At 51.4% G+C, this 18,171-nt stretch overlaps 1 protein-coding gene across 1 annotated transcript; it reads right to left on the minus strand.

The window, feature by feature from the left end:
• Window positions 1–9,604: 9,604 nt before the first annotated feature.
• On the minus strand, window positions 9,605–13,424 carry DEGS1 (delta 4-desaturase, sphingolipid 1). Its single transcript, XM_077779881.1, has 2 exons — window positions 12,657–13,424; window positions 9,605–10,107 (listed from the first exon to the last, which is right to left on the minus strand). The coding sequence occupies exons 1-2, from the start codon at window positions 13,371–13,373 to the stop codon at window positions 9,961–9,963; spliced, it is 864 nt and encodes a 287-aa protein (XP_077636007.1). The 5' UTR covers window positions 13,374–13,424; the 3' UTR covers window positions 9,605–9,960.
• Window positions 13,425–18,171: the final 4,747 nt, after the last annotated feature.

The raw sequence follows: 18,171 nt of genomic DNA on the forward strand, positions 1-18,171 counted from the left end.
GGTCCTCTGTGGTGCATGTGCCCTGCTCCGTTCTTGTTTACCCACTATTGAAGTACAATTGCATAATGGGGTGCCTGAGTGGCTCAGTTGGTTGAGTGTCCGACTTCGGCTCAGGTCATGATCTCACGGTTTGTGGGTTCGAGCCCCGCATCAGGCTCTGTGCTGAATGCTTGCTCAGAGCCTGGAGCCTGTTTAGGATTCTGTGTCTCCTTCTCTCTCTGCCCCTCCCCCACTCATGCTCTGTCTTACTCTGTCTCTCAAAAAGAAATAAATGTAAAAAAAATTTTTTTTAATGAAGTACAACTGCATACAAAATGCTGTACCCACTGTAACAGCTGGATGAGGTTGCAGATAAGCGGCCACCTGTGAACCCATTATGACATTCCATGGCATAAACCTGTCATCTCCTGCCCTCTTCATCAATTTTAGTATTTGTGATAAGAACGCATGACGTGAGATCTACCTGCTTTCTGAGTTTGTAAGCAGACGGCACAGTGTTGTTAACGATGGGCGGTACGTGACATACACATTGTTCATCTTGTACAACGTACAACGTGACTTGACTGGTGACCCCCCCGCCCTTGTTCTGTTGTGATCCTTTAAGTCAGATGCGTACATTTCACTCTCTTTCCTGTATTTGTGACATCTTTCACAAAGGAAGCATTTTTAGAGTCAGGGTTGCTTTTGGGAAACACAGTATGACTGAGATAGTTGCTGAGGGAGAAGTGATCTCAGGTTCAAAGTCATGGAGACAGTTACACGGGCCAGGAACCCTCAGTCTCCCGCCAGCCCTGACTCACTGCATAGATGTGCTTGCCTTTGGGCTGCGTGTGGCACAGACACGTGTGTGCCTGCCTGTTCGCAGGGTGAAGCCCATAGGAGCGCCTTCAGACCCAACAGAATGGTGTCTGCACCTGCCCTTGCACTCCCCAGGCATCAAGCCCAGCAGGCATTTGCTGAGGTGAAAGGGCGCCTGCAGTTGAGGGGCTTCTGGGTGGCCTGGGCGGGGGTGGGTGGTCTGCACGGCAAGGGGATCAGAGACAAGCGCAGGGTCACAAAGCTCAAAGGAGGAGACTCTGGGAGGAGCTCAGGTCTCCAAACTGAAGGACCCCTGTTTGTGTTCACTCGGGGGCTGTAACACGTGGCGGCAGGTAACACCTACCAAGTTCATCAGGGAAGCACATCCTGATGCATGGTAGGCGCTGCCATTGGGCATCCATGGGGCTTCGAACTGGAGACCATAGGGCAGAAGTGTAAGGGGAAGGACAGATTTTGTGAATTTGTTCAGCAAATATTTACCCTGGCAGCGTGAGTCGGGCTGGTGCCGGGCGCTGGCCGTTCTGCTCTGAGCAAACCCAGAGTCCCATGGGCCTGTCCTGGGGGTGGGGGTCAGGTCAGTGAAACGGGCACACAGACACTCACATGCACACGGGGCACATGGGGCTGCAGGGGACGAGTGTGCTGTTGTGTGACGACAGGTGGAAAAGCAGACAGGTGGACAGCGGGACCCTCGGGGCTCCCGTGTGGGGTCAGAGCATCGGCTCACATGGGACCTGCGCGGCCAGAGGAGCAGCCGGCGGGTCTCACCGCTGAAACCTTTCTTTACGGACACAAAGCACAGTTGTGGGCAGTCGGTCTGGGGTTTGATGCTGCTCCATGAGCGGTCGCAAGGCAGAGCCGTGACTCGTCCAAGGAGAGGGGACTCAAGTCCTGGGAGCCTGGCCTCCGGCCCACACAGTGAGGGGGAGCCCAGTGCCAGGTCCACTGACCAACTCATGATACGCTTGCCGCCCACCTTGCTGGCACTACAGGAACTCCTAGAAACGTACGGAAAGGTGACCAATGCCACCCATAATCCCACTACTCTATGACCAGCACCATTAAGATTTTTCTAACGTTTGTGCCTGGTTTAAGTTTTCCTCTGGTCAGAGGTGCTGGGTGGTTTTGTCCCTGATCAACACTTCCTGTCAAGTAGGTCTTGAGTCCCTGCGCGGCCGCCTGCCTCCATCCCTACACTCCCTCCAGGATGAGGGGGTCTTGGGGTACAGATCCCGCTCCTCTGCGGGCCTCCCTGACATCGGGACATCCCCCTGACACCCACCTGGTGTTCACAGAGCACACTGGACAGGCGCCTGAGTTGCACTTTCTTTTTTCTCTCTCTGTTTTTAAATCCTCTCCTTTGCCGTTGATGAAAACATGCAGGACTTTCCCACATGCTCTGTCCATCTGGGCATAACAGAGACACATACACCAGACGGCTGGACGGCAGAAACTGCTGGCCACAGGGCTGGCCACCCACAAGCCCGAGGCCAAGGCACAGGCAGCACAGTGGGCTTCACGTGGAGGCTGGAGGTGGCCACCACATCACCGCATGTCCCACGGCCTCTGGCTCGTGTGTGTGTGTGTGTGTGTGTGTGTGTGTGTGTATGTGTGTGTGTGTGTGTAGAGGACGCTCTGGCACCTCCTCGCCGATTCGGGCAGTGATCCCAGCACGGGGCCCTGATACCATCACAGTGGGGCTGGGGCCGCATCCCCAATCATGGGGGACACCACACCGGGTCCCTCCACCCTGAGCAACTTTGTGGACCTACCTCTTTATCAAGAAGGGGTGAGGTGTGTGAGGCGTGTAAAGTGAGGGCTGCCAGCTAGCTTCCCCGGACCCCAGCTCAGGACCATCTGCCTCACGTCTTGCTCCCTGCACCCGAAGCCCCTGGGAAGACAGTTCAAGGGACGGGAGCAGAGGCCTGACCGGCGAGCGGTCGGTTGGTTTTTCAGCAGAAGTGTGGCGAGCACTGCGGGGCTCCGTGGGGAGCAAGCGCCAGGCAGGGGAGGCGGCCCCTGTGGCTGAGCACTGGGCTGGTTCCTGCAGGGAGCAGGTCTCTGAGAACGACAGTGTGCGCCTGGAGCAGATGCATCAGACCTGAGTTTCGTGGGACATGGGTGAGCACATGAAAACGCAGTATGTTCACAGGCGGCCATTGCAAGGACAGTGGTAACATCGGACGCAGGGCCCACCGTGCTCCAGCATTACCTTGTCGCAAGTAATCGCGTCCACCATGACCCTGAGTCTGATAAGGTTTCGTTCTGAGGTCTGGGGGCTTCGCTTCAGTGTGTATTTTGGGGGAGACAGATCAACCCACAACACATGGCCCGGTTCCTCCGAGGGCCTCAGACAGGGCAGTGCCACCAGTGGCTCCCAAGACTTATGCTTTGTGGGCATCGGGGCACTGGCCCAATGGGGCACAGGTGGAGACCCGCATGGCGGGCATGGGAGTCCCATCTCAAGGGGACATCTCAGGCCTTCAGCTCCCCCCACCCTCATTGGGTAGAAGCCTCCCCGTCTCTGTACCTCAGGGCTTTCTCAGTCCCTGCCCCAGTCCGTGTCCCCAGGAGACACCACCAGCCAGCGTGACAGGATTTGCCAAGTGTGCACACCTCACCCCCTCTCCCCTGAGTCTCTTGTTGTCAGTGCAGACCCAGGAGCAGACAGAAGGACAGATAGACGCAGGGCTTCAGGAGCTGCTCCGAGGTCCCGACTCTGCGGCCACCACAGACGCCCAGGCACGCCCACCCAGGCTCACACAGGGGCCACCTCTGTCCTGACCCCGCTCCCCACTCCCCAGGGTCACCTTCCAGACAGGCTGTTTGTACCCACACTGTGGCCTCAGGTTGGCCCTAGGTGAAACCCTGGCAGCAGCTGGGGAGGAGGGGACCACGGCGCGCCCTGCGGGCTGGGGAGGAAGGGAATCTGCAGAGACACGGGCTCCAGACAGGCAGCCGGAGCCCCAGGAGCAGCCCAGTCCTGGGCGTGTGCGCGGCGGACCCTGTGGCTGGGGCCCCACCAGTGACGGGGGGAACCAAGGCTGCGTCACATGGGGCCTCCAGACCCTGTGTGAGCACACGCGTGTGTGTGTGTGTGTGTGTGTGCTCACACGTATGTGAGTCACATGGGAGGCAGGAAGAAGGTGAGAGGCCCACCTGCTCTTCCCACTTTGGCCGCCCACGCCACCCAACTGCACCCACATGTCTACACTCAAGCACGTTCACGGTGAGCTGGGTTTTGAAAACCTGATCTCATGTGGCCATTCCAGTCCCAGGACGAGAATCCATTCAAATCAGGTAGTTAGGAAAGCAGGCCGTCTCAGCACCGCAGGACCCAGCGCGGAGATCCAAGTGTCATCTAATAATGGAGGCACAGCCTCGCTGCCCGGCCGGGGCCCAGAGGCCCCAAGGACAAGCGGACCTTCCTTGGGGCAGGGGGCATCCCAGCAGACCCTGGCCGCCGCCGGTCCCACAGTCCGTCCCACCTGCCCTGGGAGGTGGACAGAAGGACAGGGAAGCCGCACAGAGGGCTTTGTGCGGGCACAAGGGCACTGCCACGGGTTTTCTTCCGTTGTTCTCTGAGACGTCGACAAGTGCCACAGAACGGCAGTGGCCCGGCCGGGCTCCCTTCCCAGGGTCCCAATCACAGGCCGGGGCTGTGCCCAGGGTTCTGAAGCTGGGTCGGCAGCTGCCTCCCCACCCCTGTCCTGCCAGGCAGAGGAGAAGGCATCTGTGGCCCTCACAGCGTCCCCGTATCCACCTGCCTTTCTTGTTGGCAAACTGGGTCTGGGTCCTGCCTGCTTTTCCAAGAACAACAGCGGGATCACCTCCTCAGAACTGTGTTGTTTGCAAACTGTATGATTCTGAGCCAGCTATTAAAAGCGTTTGGTTTGGGGCGCCTGGGTGGCTCAGTCCATTAAGCACCTGACTTCGGCTCAGGTCATGATCTCGCGGTTCATGGGTTCGAACCCCATGTCGGGCTCTGTGCTGACAGCTCAGAGCCTGGAGCCTGTTTCGGATTCTGTGTCTCCCTCTCTCTCTGGCCCTCCCCTGCTCACGCTGTCTCTCTCTCAGAAATAAATAAAACATAAATAAACAAACATTTTTTAAAAACTTTATAAAAAAAACTTTGGTTAGACGTGCGCTCCGGCCTCGGGAGCACTTTGAGGAGACAGCTTGAAGAACTTACAGGCCACACACCCCAACACCACACAGGGAGACGGGGAGGGCCACATTCCTGGGAGTGACACACCCGATCCTGTCTTTCAGACTTCAGCTGTCAGACTAAGTAGGAAGTGGGCTCTGGATTCAAGGAAAATGTCACAGACTTTGAATTTGTTTCCTTGGCTGCACAATAAGGATGATAGGACTGATAGCTTGTGGGCTGACCCCGTGCCTGCCCCCCCCCCCCCCCACGGCCCCCCCCCCCCCCCCCCCCCCCCCCCCCCCNTGCGCAATATGTAGCTCATGTGCGTCCACTGGCCTCGCCTTCTTAGAAAATTCGTTTGCCTTCCTAACATGTAACTGCAAAATGGTAGAGATGGCCCCGTGCCCTGTCTGGTCGTTTACTCAGCAAACCCGTGCAGAGCCAGGGCAGGGTCTGAGCATCTAGGGCCCCGGGGCCTTGGGCCTGGAACCCTGCTGGGTGGTCCCTAGGGGCTCCAGGACAGTATGTCCTTCTCCCAGGGAGGCAGTGATGTGTGCGGCCCAGCCCTCGGTCGCAGAGGAACATCCTCCCAGTCAGACCCAGGGCCCCACGCTGGTGGCTCAGCGTCCTCCACATGGGAACAGAATGAGAGGGGGGTGCTGAGAGGCAGATGGCCTGGTGCCAAGGGCTCAGGCTCAGAAGGATCTAGTTAAAGTTTGTGGTTCAGCGGCTCCTCGGAGAGCAAGCAGCCGGCCTGACTTTGACTCTCCCTGTCCTGCTGCTTTAACCGAGTTGTCTGATTTGAAAAGAGATGACACAGTAACACGGCTACATGCGCTCAGGACAGAGATTTTCCTAGAGCACGATCACGTGTCTCTGGTCCCTCGAGAAAGGAGCCAACACGGGGATGGGTGGATTGTGTGAGGCTTGGGGCTCAGGATCCATTAGCTGGGTGCCACCTCTATTCCCAAGGGGCCGTGGAAGTTTGGGTTCTACTTGGGTCCATCCTGCAGTCCGGGCCCCTCTAGGAGAAGCCCAGAGCGCCCATCTGGTGTGCGGCCTGGGGTCTGGGGGTCACATGTGCTTAAGGGAGAGAAAGAAACTGTCAGGAATGTAGTGAGTTTGTCATTCAGACTGATTTTTGGTGAACTCTCTTGCTTGTATTTGTCTGTTTTTGATAAGGTAGCAGGAGATTAAGTAACTTTTACAAAATTGAGGGGGCAGAGTTTGAACTGGAGTCTGAAAGTGGGGCACAGTGGGGGGGCACCCTGTGTGTTTCTGACCCCCCCCCTTGGCTGAGGAGAAGCACCGGACTCCTGACCAGGGACCCTGGCTGTGGGTGGCCCGGAGCGGTGCCCCTGGAGTGCCAAGGCATTGGGGAGCCGCGAGGGCCATGGGGCTGGGGGCCCTTTTCCCATCATCACTGACAGCCCCAGCTGGCCAGGTGACATGATATTGGTAAAGACAAATGGCCGTTCACTTGGGGTCTCACTCGGCCCCTCCTGACGGCCTGTTCAGCGACCTTGGGAGGTAGATGAGAGGCTGTACCCAGATCAGCAAACTACTGCTCTACAAGGACTCAGAGCCCAACATCGAGGGCACTGCAAGTCTTCTGGGCTTTCCCACAAAGCCCCCATTCTTTTCCTTTCGCCGGGGCTGCCACAGGCACGTGGGCTGTGAACATGCTCTTTGTGTGTCTGTGGATCCTGCCTTTGGGAGAAAATGCCAGGTGTGTGTCCCAGGCCAAGGAGTGTGTTGTGCCCCCACGCAGCCCTGTGACAGAGGACATGTCTAGGACAGGGTCCCGACCCCTTGCAGAGCCATGCCCGCCTGAGGCAGCAGCTACCTTCCCAACCGCCCTGCTCCTGTGTGTTGGCTCTGTGGGTCATCGTGGGCCATCGGCCACTGTAGGCTGTAGGCCACAAAGCCATGCAGGTGTCCTGTTCTCCCGTGCTCCTTCCCATTCTTCTCTCTTCTCAACCATTCATTAACTTTCCAGCCGCAGTACCCCTGCCTGATCCAACTTGCATGTCCTGCCCTCCTTGCGGTCGGGGATGCCCGGGGAGGCTGGCCTCTGGCCAGCGTGGCTCCCAACCGCTCTCCTCCCCTCTCCTCCCCACCAGCTGCCGCTGCTCCAGGGGCTCGGGCTTCTGAGAGTGGTGTTTCCAGACCTGCCAACACATCCTCGCTTCATTCCACATGACTAAGGCTCCAGCAAGACAGGAAAGGACACATTTCCTCGTCCAGACGTGCAGCCTCCAAGCCAGCAGGGCATGTGCAAGAGCAGGACCAGGCCCTGGCCCGGCCGCTCCGCACACCCCCTCCCCCCACCGTTTCTTCCTGAGAAAGTGTGGGGTTCCTCCCTGCTAGCCCAGCACGAAGTACGTGGCGGTGACCTACAGGCTGCTGTGCGCCCCCCCTCAGCTTTAGCCATGCAGGACCCCCCATTTTAGGGGGGATTTCTGATCCTGCGCACAATCCTCACACCAGAGCATCAGCTCTCCAATTTGGGACCACGTTCTGGCCGTGTCCTCACTGCCTGACGCAGGGCCTGGCAGAGTGCCTGTAGGCTGAATAAGGAAACGCATTTTTGCTGTGAGTGTACATGCCCATGTTCCCGAGTAGCATTTTAGGCCGGCCCTTTCTTCAGCCTCTGCTAAGGTGCTCAGAGGCGCTGGGGTGGGGCCCTCGCCTCACCAGGTGCTCCCCACGCCCGGCAGCCGTGCGCACACTGCCCGCATCTCCTCCGTCCCCTTCCCGTGCACAATGCCCTAGCTTCCAGAGCGGGCGTAAACACTGAGCCTCTGGTAGGCCCGTCTGCAGAGGCGCAGGCTGGAGTCCACATGGAGAGCCTCAGGGGCGGCAGAGGTGCTGGTGGGGCCACCCCGACCCGCCCAGCGTCACCCCCACTGCCACTCTCCCTCCCCCAGGAGAAAGTAGACACAAGCGAGAAGAATCTGAGGAGGCTGGTGGTGGCAGGGGCTCTGGTCTTTCTGACTAAACCCCTTCTGCAACACATTCAAAAAAGCCAAACCCTAAAGAACCAGAGAGTTTAGATGGTGAAAAGTCTAAACTGCAGAGACGCGGCCTGTCCGCAGGCACATAGGGAGCGCGTGCCCAGGCCCTGGAGGGAATTCATTCCTTCCCCTCCATGAGCCAGGCTCCACCGATAAACTGCCCCCTGTGCTGCTCGCGCGGGGCCACCTCGGGCGGTTTCTCAGCGCTGCCAGCCCCTCTTCTCACTTGAACAGCACTGCATGCGTCCGTGGATGAATGTGAAAAGCCGGGTACAGCCCCACATGCCCTCTACCTGTTGCTTTGTTCAAGTTCAAAGACTGTCTCCGTAGGCGGCTCTCCACTTACTCAGCACCCAGCACGGACCCTGCTAGGTCTGGTGGATGGCAGTGACAATTTTTCCTGCCCTCCAGGAGCTACCTACCACCTCATGGGGACACAAACCTCACACTGGTACAGGTGGAATGTGGGGCCATGAATCGTTCGGGGAGTCCAGGAGTGGCGCTGGACTGCTAGGGAGTGGGGACAGGCCGCAAGGGCATGCACCCTTCCCCGGAGCTCCCCAGGCCCCGGGCCCGGCCCTCCAAGTCAGAGGCCACTCTTGGGAAAAGTCATTGCCAGGGACAGAAAAGGGGCTGCTTGCTTAGGAGACCCAGGCAAGGACAGGTGACGGGACCGTCAACCCCAGGACTGGGGAAGGGTGAGCGGTGCTCACTGCCGCCCCGTGGTGACGGGGCTGGGAAGAGTCACAGCGCGCGAGCATGAGGATCCGGGGACCCTCAGCATGCGTGGCTGAGTCCTGCAGGCAAGGACAATGGGAGAGAGGACACAGCAGACAATGCACTGGGTCCAGGCGTGCTTCACAGACGGTGGGGTAACCTGTTCCATCCCTGCCCTCAACTGTTTTGCCTGATGGTTCTTTAAGCAACAGTTGGGGTACCAGGGATTTCCAGGCCGGGAGGGCCGGGAAGGGAAAGCAAAGTACCACGGGGGTGAAATGAAGTCTGCCAAGCAGGTTTGCCGGCCCTGCAGAGGCGAGGCCTCTGCTCTCACCCTGAGCGGGGCGAAGCCAACACTCCGGCTGGTGGTGATGGAAGAGGAATTTCCTCACATCTCACAGCTGAGGTGCCTGAGGGCTGTGTTGGGTACTACTTGGCTTCTTGATGCCACATATTGTCTTTAGAGACTGCTCTGTATTACACTCAATTCATGCAGGTGACAGTTCAGGGAAACAGGGCTGCCAGCCTGACGGCCCGTGACGCCGGCCGCCTGCTGCCGCCCACCCCCCTCCTCCCACCAGATCGCAGCCGACTTCCGTGCCAGTGAGAGGACGTGAGACCTTCCCAGCTCAGCTGCTTCTAACTTGAGAGTCTGTGAATCTGAAAAAGGAAGTGAAATGTTGGACGTGATTAAACTCAGTACTTTATTTATGAACAGGCTACGAGGATTCAGCAGTATGACAGAAGTTCCATGTACAAGAGTAGAAATTAAAAATCCAGCTTACAGGGAAAGAGATTTCCATATCTTTTTTTTTTGGAGGGCAGAGACATTTTGAAGTAGACTCACCCCAGTACTGTATTAGATGAAGACAGTCAAGTATGAAAATGTCACAAACACCACTGTGATTAATAGCTCAGTTTATTAGCTGTTTTAATAAAGTACAACTTTATAGTGAAAATAATGTACTAGAAAGAGCTTTTTTTAAAGCTTTTTTATGATATGCTTACAAAACCTCAGCGGCCAGGGAAGATTTCCCCCACAGTGACACAGCACACACGTCTCCTGTGAGCACAGCGGAAGACAGCCAGGTGGGCTGGCTGTTGACAGCCAGGTAAGCTCCTGGTGGCGCAGGGATCAGGCGCGGACACTGTAAGAGGGGCTTCTCAAAGTCGTGGCCCCGGATTACTAATGCAGAAATGCCACTTTTCAGCTGTGGTGAAGTTTCACAGAGGACCTTCCTTCGGCTGTAGTGACACTTACTCCAGTTCCACCTTGCCTTTCTGGTGCCTCTTCATCCTCGAGTAGGGACTCACTGTGTCATCCATCACGAAGTCGTACAGGACTTTGATCCAGGAGTTGTAGTGGGGGAGACTGTCATAGTACTCGGCTGCGATCTTCCTCACCTACGAGGGCAAACACACAGCAACAGGGGTGGTGAGCGATGACCGAGTGCGACTGAACAGGACAGAGCAATGACGGACAAAAACAGAAACCACAAGGCCTTCCTCCCTCCTGAAAGCAAACCCAGAAAGGCAGCAGCTTCGGGAATTCTAACATAAGGCACTTTGCGTTTCAACACCGAAATACACTTGACCCTCTAGGATTTCGGACTCTTTCCCATCACACTCTGAAATGTGTATTTTCTTTTTCTTTTTTTAATTTTTTAAAAATGTTTTATTTATTTCTGAGAGAGAGAGAGAGAGAGAGAGAGAGAGAGAGAGAGAGAGACACAGCGTGAGCAGTGGAGGACGCAGGGCTCGAACCCACGAACCGTGAGATCATGACCTGAGCCGAAGTCGGATGTTTAACCGACTGCACCACCCAGGCATCCCTGAAGTGTGTATTTTCAATAGGTGAGCTGTATATGTGAACTACAACTCAATAAAGTGTTCAGAAAAAACCTTGTCACACACATCTATTAATGACGTGCTAGTCACATGCACTGTCACTACTCCATAAATACCAGCTATCTGCGGAGCAAACAGAACGCTCCCTGAGACGCACTGGACACAAAGGGCAGAAGGGGGAAGACGACCACAGCACCGAGGACGCAGACAAGTGTAAGGAGCTCCAGAGTAAGGTGCATCCCCCACTGCATGCAGCAAGCGGAAACCAAGCGGACGCTACTGAGCGTTAGACTGTACATCAAGTGAACCTGAACCGAGCCATGTGTGCTGGGGACTGGTCAAGAAACTTGTGAGTTCAAGTACAGCTGACCCTTGAACAACACGAGTGTGAACCGTGAGGGTCCACTTAACACACAGACGTGTTTTCCATATACACAGTGCAGTCCTGCAAATCTGTCTTCTCTTCCTTAGGATTTTCTTAACATTTTCTTTTCTCCAGCTTTCCTTACTGCAAGAGCACAGTACATAACACCTATAACATACAAAATATGTGTTGATCGACTGTTAACGTCATCCATAAGGCTCTGGTCAATGGCAGGCTATTCGCAGTTACGTTCTGGGGGAGTCAAAAGTCACATGTGGGTTTTCAGCCGTACAGGGAGTTGGCACCCCAACCCCAGTTTTGTGCAAGGATCAACTCTACGGTTAATGTTGAAAATATCACTTTGTTCAAAGGGCAACACCTTTATATCCTCTTTAAAAAGTAAAAAGTCTACTTCCTTAGGAAGACGCAAACACTGTATACAGGCTTGTACTCCGCCAGAAAGACAAAAAGTCGATGTGCCAGCGTCACATCACGATGCTTTCAAACTTGTCTTTGTTTGTGTGGTTTTCCCCCAAACATTTTACCTTGAAAAATGTGAAGCTTTGAGAAGAGTTAAGAGGACAGTAAAACAGACACCTATATGCCCTTTCCCCAGGCCCGCCAACTGAAACCGAGTCACCTTCTCTCTCCACACAGATACACCCACATAATTTGCTTTCTTTGCTGAGCCTTTTGAGAGTAAGTAGCAGACATTCTGTGACAACCTACCCTCACATTCCACCCTAATTTTCCTGAACACGCATCTAACAAAGACCTCCTCCTACAAAACCATGATACCATGTTCACACCCAAGAAAGTGAGCATCCACATGATATTAGTTACTACGTGGTCCAGATTCAAAGCCTCCCCATGGACGCAGAGTCCTCTCTAGATTGTTCCTTCCTCAAGTGGGAATCCAGTCCATAAGGAGATGTCCCATTTAGTGTTCATGTGGCATCTGTTTGTCTTCAGTCAACATTTAAAAACCTACAGGGAAATCTAAGTGTGTTCCTTCACATGCTCCACAAACACATTCAAGTCTGCCGGGCAGGGAGACTGACAGTCCCTGCCTGCGGGACGTTTGCAGCCCTGGAAAGGAATTGCTCATGGACAGTGCAGGCCGATTCCACAGGGTGTCTGTATTCCCAACAAGCCAGAACATAAATCTTAGCTGGGCCCATCGTCTGACAATGATGAAAGCGACACGAGCTTCTGCTCCCTTCGCACAGGGACTGCTCAATCTTGGATGTCCTTTGTAAGCTGGCACATCCTCAGCACTGCTAACCCCCAAGTGCCACCACCAGGCTTAGGGATTTGGAGAGTAAACTCTGTAGAGTTAGGGTGACAGACTTGGGATTTATACTTGTCGTTTGCTTTGATGAACAACTCAGATGGACAAAATACACTAGATTCCTTTTAAAGTGGGCAAGCTGCAGGGCGCCTGGGTGGCTCAGTCAATTAAGTGTCTGACTTCGGCTCAGGTCATGACCTCACGGTTCATGAGTTTGAGCCCCTCATCGGGCTCTGCACTGACAGCTTGGAGCCTGGTGCTTGCTTCAGATTCTTTGTCTCCCTCCCTCTCTCTGCCCCTCCCCTGCTGATTCTGTTCCTTTCTTTCTCTCTCCCTCTCTTAAAAATAAATAAACATTAAAAAACAAAATAAAAAATAAAATGGGCAAGCTATGACTGATTTTGTTCATATAACCATCAGAAATTAGAATGTTTCAAATCCTTTACTTACCAGTGGAAGGTTTTTCCCGGGAACGTTGGGGAAGTCATGGTGTTCATTGTGGTAACCCACATTGAAGGTTAGGAGATTCAGAGGCCCATAATATGAATAAGTTTCATGTCCCTTTAAGAACATGTAATGTTCAGCTATAAAATGTCCAGAAATCGGGTGCAAACCTAGACCGAGTAAGGATGCTGCCAACATGTAGACTAAAGATTTAATTCCCAAAACGTAGTAAATTATAATGTCAAAAGTGATCTGGATCACAGTATTAATCATTTCCAGGTACGATATCGGTTTGGGGTTGATGAACAGAGGTCGAAAAGCATAAAAGAGAGGCTGAAGGATAACCCACACGAACTTTCGGAAAGTGGTACAGAAAAACCAGCCTTCAAAATCAGTGGGGATGTCCACATCGATGCCATCACCCCCAAGGTAGCGATGATGGTCCATGTGATACCTCTTAAAAGAAACGGAGTATGGAACACCAATAGGAAGATTAGCAAATATTCCAAACCAGCGATTCCACAGGGCTCGGTTGTTGCCGAAGGCGCTATTGTGGGAGACCTCATGGATAGCCAGGGTCATGGAATGGTTAATGCAGCTGCCGAAGGCATATGCCCAGAACAGGACCCACTTCCAGTCCAGGTCTTTCACCAAGTAAAACGCAACCAGCTGAGTGAGAACCATCAGCATTATAATCCAGATCAAGTTGGGATCAGGTTTCATCAAGGACTTTATCTCTGGATACTTCGCTGTAAAGAAAAAACAATCAGGAATTGAAGACCACATAATAGTTCTGCAATTCTAATTAAGCCAACACCGTTAAATTAACCCATGACCCATGAATTATTTTTCTCCCAATCATTAAATGCCCTCTATTAAGGGTAAAGGTACTAAGTACCATGTCGCAACAAATTTATGCAGGAAATTTGAGAATTTATGCAGGAAAAATTAGCCTCAAAATCTAGATTCTCCACACTACCAGAAAGGAAGTCACATATGAGTAAAGATTTCATGCTATCCAATGCCCTTTACGCCCCTAATAATTCTTTGTATGTAAAATGAGTAAGTTTTACAAAGTTGTGATCATAATCTGAGAAATCTATCCTAAGAAATCTATTCTAATGTCTGACAGATGTACTGTATACTTATGACAATACATGTATATACTTATATATAATGCATACGCAATCTACTTATACATGTAAATGCTATATTACAGTGTGTACTTAGATTTCATAATTTCCTTTACAGTGACTAAATCACTTCTGGCCGCCAGTTTTAACTTCTACCCACTTCCCTATTTGTAGACATTTAGATTTCTAATATTTTTTGCCAGCGTAGGCTTCTTACAGTCATCAGGATAATTACAAAGGATCCTGCGGACTTACAATGCCACTTTCCTAAGTGCTCATTTCTGTGTTAGATCTGCTAAATTTGTTGGATACTTATTTTCTGTTGACTATACGTGCAGATATCCAAGCAGGAGGAAAAAAGACCAATAGAAAAAAATCTACATCTCAGCACATGTTGCCCAAGGGCAAATGCAGACTCTACTCTGGGTCTTATCGCCTGCCCAGGTATAATCATCGCCTTTGGTTTTATGTGCTGCTGAGTAGCTATGACCCAGGACAGTATGAGGACAAGGGACCTTTTTCTTTTCTTTCTTTCTTTTTTTTTAAGGTTTATTTATTTTTGAGAGAGACAGACAGACAGAGCGTGAGCCAGGGAGGGAGACACATAATCGGAAGCAGGTTCCAGGCTCTGAGCCATTAGCACAGAGCCCGATGTGGGGCTCGACCCCATGGACCACGAGATCATGACCTGAGCTGAAGTTAGACGCTTAACCAACTGAGCCACCCAGATGCCCCCCAAGGACCTTTGTCTTGAGATAGATCATTTAGAATATTTTTGAAAAGATAAAGGTATCTTTTGAAAAGATAAAGCGCAGCTGCATCCTCTTTTCTCTAAATGTGAAATGAGGAATTCAACCAAAGCTTAAACTTAACAAGGCAGGAAGCTATTTAGTCCAGTTTTATATACAAGACATGGGGGTAGTGCTAACCCCCAGTGAGTAACTCCCAGTTCTCGCTCTCCATTCCCTCTTTGTTGATTTAGTTCATTTCATCAAATGTTAATAACGTTGTAGGCAACAGACCAAAAAAAGTAACCCTCCAGGCCTAGATGTGAATTAGCCTAAAACTAATTTTCCTCATATGAATGAAAAGTTCAGTTAAGTCATTCCTTAAAATATGAGCATTCGGGGAATAATTCCAGGACAGAACAACTGTTCAGTGAAGATAAGCAGTAATTCGCTGGTACTAAACTGTATAGTTCTGTTTAGACAGAGCTCCAGCATGTTTTCCTTATATAAAACTGGATTAAATGGACACACCTGCCTCAGGATAGAAGGTGATACGCATTTTATAAGTATTCTAAAATCAGGATGGGCGCCTGGGGGGCTCAGTTAAGCCTCTGACTCTTGATTTCAGCTCAGTCATGACCTCCTTCCTGACAAACCCCCACCCGACCCCGTGCCCCCAGTCCCAAAACAGCAGAGCCTGCTTGGAATTCTCTCTCTTACTGCCCCTTCCCTGCTTGTATTCTGTAACCGAACATTTAAAATAGAACACAGAAATGACAAAGCCGCAATGCATCGTTCTCTCGGACAAATCAAGTTGCTCCAAGTGATTCTGTACCAAATTCTTGAAAAGCTTATTTTAGTCTGTAAAATCGGTGCCATGATGGTACCAGTATGAGTAAATAAGAAGAACTTTTTTTTAACAAATGGTGCTGGAACAGCAGATTATCCACATGCAAAAGGATGGAGTTGGACCCCTTCCTCACACCATACACAAAAATTAACTCAAAACAGATCACAGACTTCAATGTAAGAAAACTGGAAAACTCTTATAAGAAAAAAGAAGTAAATCTTCATAACCTTAGATTGCTTAGATACTAAAACCAAAAACATAAGTGACAAAATTAAAAAACTAATAAACTACACTGCATCCAAAACCTTTTGTGTTGCAAATGATACTATTAAGAAAGTGAAGCCACAGAATGGGAGGAAATGTTTGCAAATCACGTTATCTCATAAGTGACCGGAACTAAAATATAGGAAGAACTCTTAAAGCTCTTGGGGCGCCTGGGTGGCTTAGTCGGTTAAGCATCCAACTTTCGCTTAGGTCATGATCTCACGGTTTGTGGGTTCGAGCCCCGCGTCGGGCTCTGTGCTGACTGCCAGCTCAGAGCCTGGAGCCTGTTTCAGTCTGTGACTCCCTCTCTCTCTGACCCTCCCCTGCTCACGCTGTCTCTCTCTCTCTCTCCTAGAAATAAATAAAACATTAAAAAAAAAAAATTTAAAAAAAAAAAGCTCTTAACATTAGTTACCCACTTTAAATTTTTTTTTAATGTTTTATGTATTTCTGAGAGAGACAGAGAGAGAGAGACACATGTAAGGAGGGGAGGGTCAGAGAGAGAGGGAGATACAGAATCTAAAACAGGCTCCTGGCTCTGAGCGGTCAGCACAGAGCTCGACGTGGGGCTCGAACCCACAAACTGCAAGATCATGACCCGAGCCAAAGTCGGATGCTTAACTGACTGAACTCAGGCGCTAGTTACTCACTTTAAAATGGGCACAGAATCTAAACAGGCTTTTCCCCAAAGCAGATACACAAATGGCCGATAAGCACACAAAAGCTGCTCAACATTATTAGTCACTAGGAAAACGCAAACTGAAATCAAAATGAGCTACCACTTCACACATGCTAGAAGGGCTATGACGAAAGACAGGCAAAGACAAGGACGAGAAGAAACTGGAGTCCACACATGTTGCTGGGGACCATGTAAAACGGTGCGGCTGGTTTGGAAGAGTCCGCCCTTCCTCAAAAATGCTAAACACAGAGCTACTGATGACCCAGCAATTCCACCCAAGAGCAATGAAAACACATCCATACAATAACTTGCCTGTTCACAGCAGCATTATTCGTAATAGTCAAAAGGTGAAAACAGCCCACACTCTACCAGGTGATGATCCCATAATGGAAATGTGGACTGTCCATACGATGGAATGTTACCTGGCCACTAAAAGGAGTAAAATACTGACACGCTACAGTTTGGATAAAGCTTAAAAATGTTAGGCTAAGGGAAAGAAGCCAGCCACAAAAGACCAAGCAAGGTCTATGTGAATTCATTTATAACAAATGTGCAGAAGAGGTAAATCTGGAGAGACAGAAAGTAGATTAGGGGTTGCTCAGGGCTGAGAGGTGAGACTGGTGAACACAGGAATTGCTTTTCTAACTCCAAAACACAACACTTGCAGAAATAGGTCTTATCATTTAAATATTATCTTTCCTGAGGCTATTTCATCTCCACTCCTGAAACGGGACATTGAGCACTATCTGCACCTGCGCTGAAAATTATATTTTTGTTGAGAAATTTATCAACCTGTTTTACTTTCCAAGTGAAATGGTTCAGTGATATTAAGTATGTGGGAAAAGGCTCATTGCGGAGATAAGCATCAATAAGCACCTTTTCACTTCCTTGATTTCCTGAGTATTAGATGGCTAACTCCCAGTATTGAGGCGTTGGGGTTTTACAAAGTAGATACCAGATTATTCTTATGTAGCATGTTGATAAGTCATAAGTAAAATGTGTCATTGTGCTATCTCTCCTAAGTGATTTGCACCATATTTGCTTTAAGTAAAAAGCACACATCCGAGGGCGTCTGGGTGGCTCAGTCAGTTAAGCATCAGACTCTTGGTTTCAGCTCAGGTCATGATGTCAGTTTGTAAATTGGAGTTCCGCATCCAGTCCCCAGTGGGGCTCTGCTGGGACAGCCCGGACCCTACTTGGGATTTGTGTCCCTCCCTCCCTCTCTGCCTCTTCCCCACCTGTGCTCCCTCACCCTCTTTTTCGTGAGAAGGAAGGGAGGGAGGGAGGGAGGAGAAAAGGAAGAAAGAAAGAAAACAGCATCCAGCTACCCTGAATGGCAACTGTAAAGGTTCAAGCTACCAATTTACTGATTCGACTTTTTAAAATGCGTTTTAAGTGGACCTACTAACTCTTATTTGTAAACAAAACAAAAACCCCAAAACCATGACAGCATGACATTTCTATTTCCAACTTTAAACACCCCACCAAAAAAAACTTGCTTTCTCTTTTCACTGGGAAAATTGATGTGGAGACGAAAAATAAAAACTAGTTAAGTACTGCCACTCAGCACCCAACAGGTTCCTGGTATTTTTGAAGTTAAAAGCACCTGCCTTGGAGGCAATGTGAAGTCCCCCTGGAATCTTACCCATTCCTCATCTTTAGCATGCGGTAACAGCAATCTCGTTACTGCGAAGCCCGACCCCTGGGCAGGTCTGGGGCCCACTCAGCACGAGGCCTGCGCCCAGCATCGGGGGCATCCGGGGAGGGGCCTTCGCAGAGCCCGAGAAGCCTCCCTCAGCTGCCCGCGCCCTCCGCCCGCAGGGCCGAGCGGGGCCTAGCTCGCCGGCGGGGACCAGCCCGCGNTCGC

The sequence above is a fragment of the Crocuta crocuta genome, unplaced genomic scaffold (genome assembly GCF_008692635.1).
Source record: "Crocuta crocuta isolate KB4526 unplaced genomic scaffold, BGI_CrCroc_1.0 scaffold322, whole genome shotgun sequence".
NCBI lineage: Eukaryota > Metazoa > Chordata > Mammalia > Carnivora > Hyaenidae > Crocuta > Crocuta crocuta.

Coding starts and splice junctions, on each gene's coding strand:
- DEGS1 (XM_077779881.1), bottom strand. CDS start 13,373: ATGAAACCTGATCCCAACTTGATCTGGATTATAATGCTGATGGTTCTC. Junction 10,108..12,656: donor CCGGGAAAAACCTTCCACTG/GTAAGTAAAGGA, acceptor TTGCCCTCGTAG/GTGAGGAAGATCGCAGCCGA.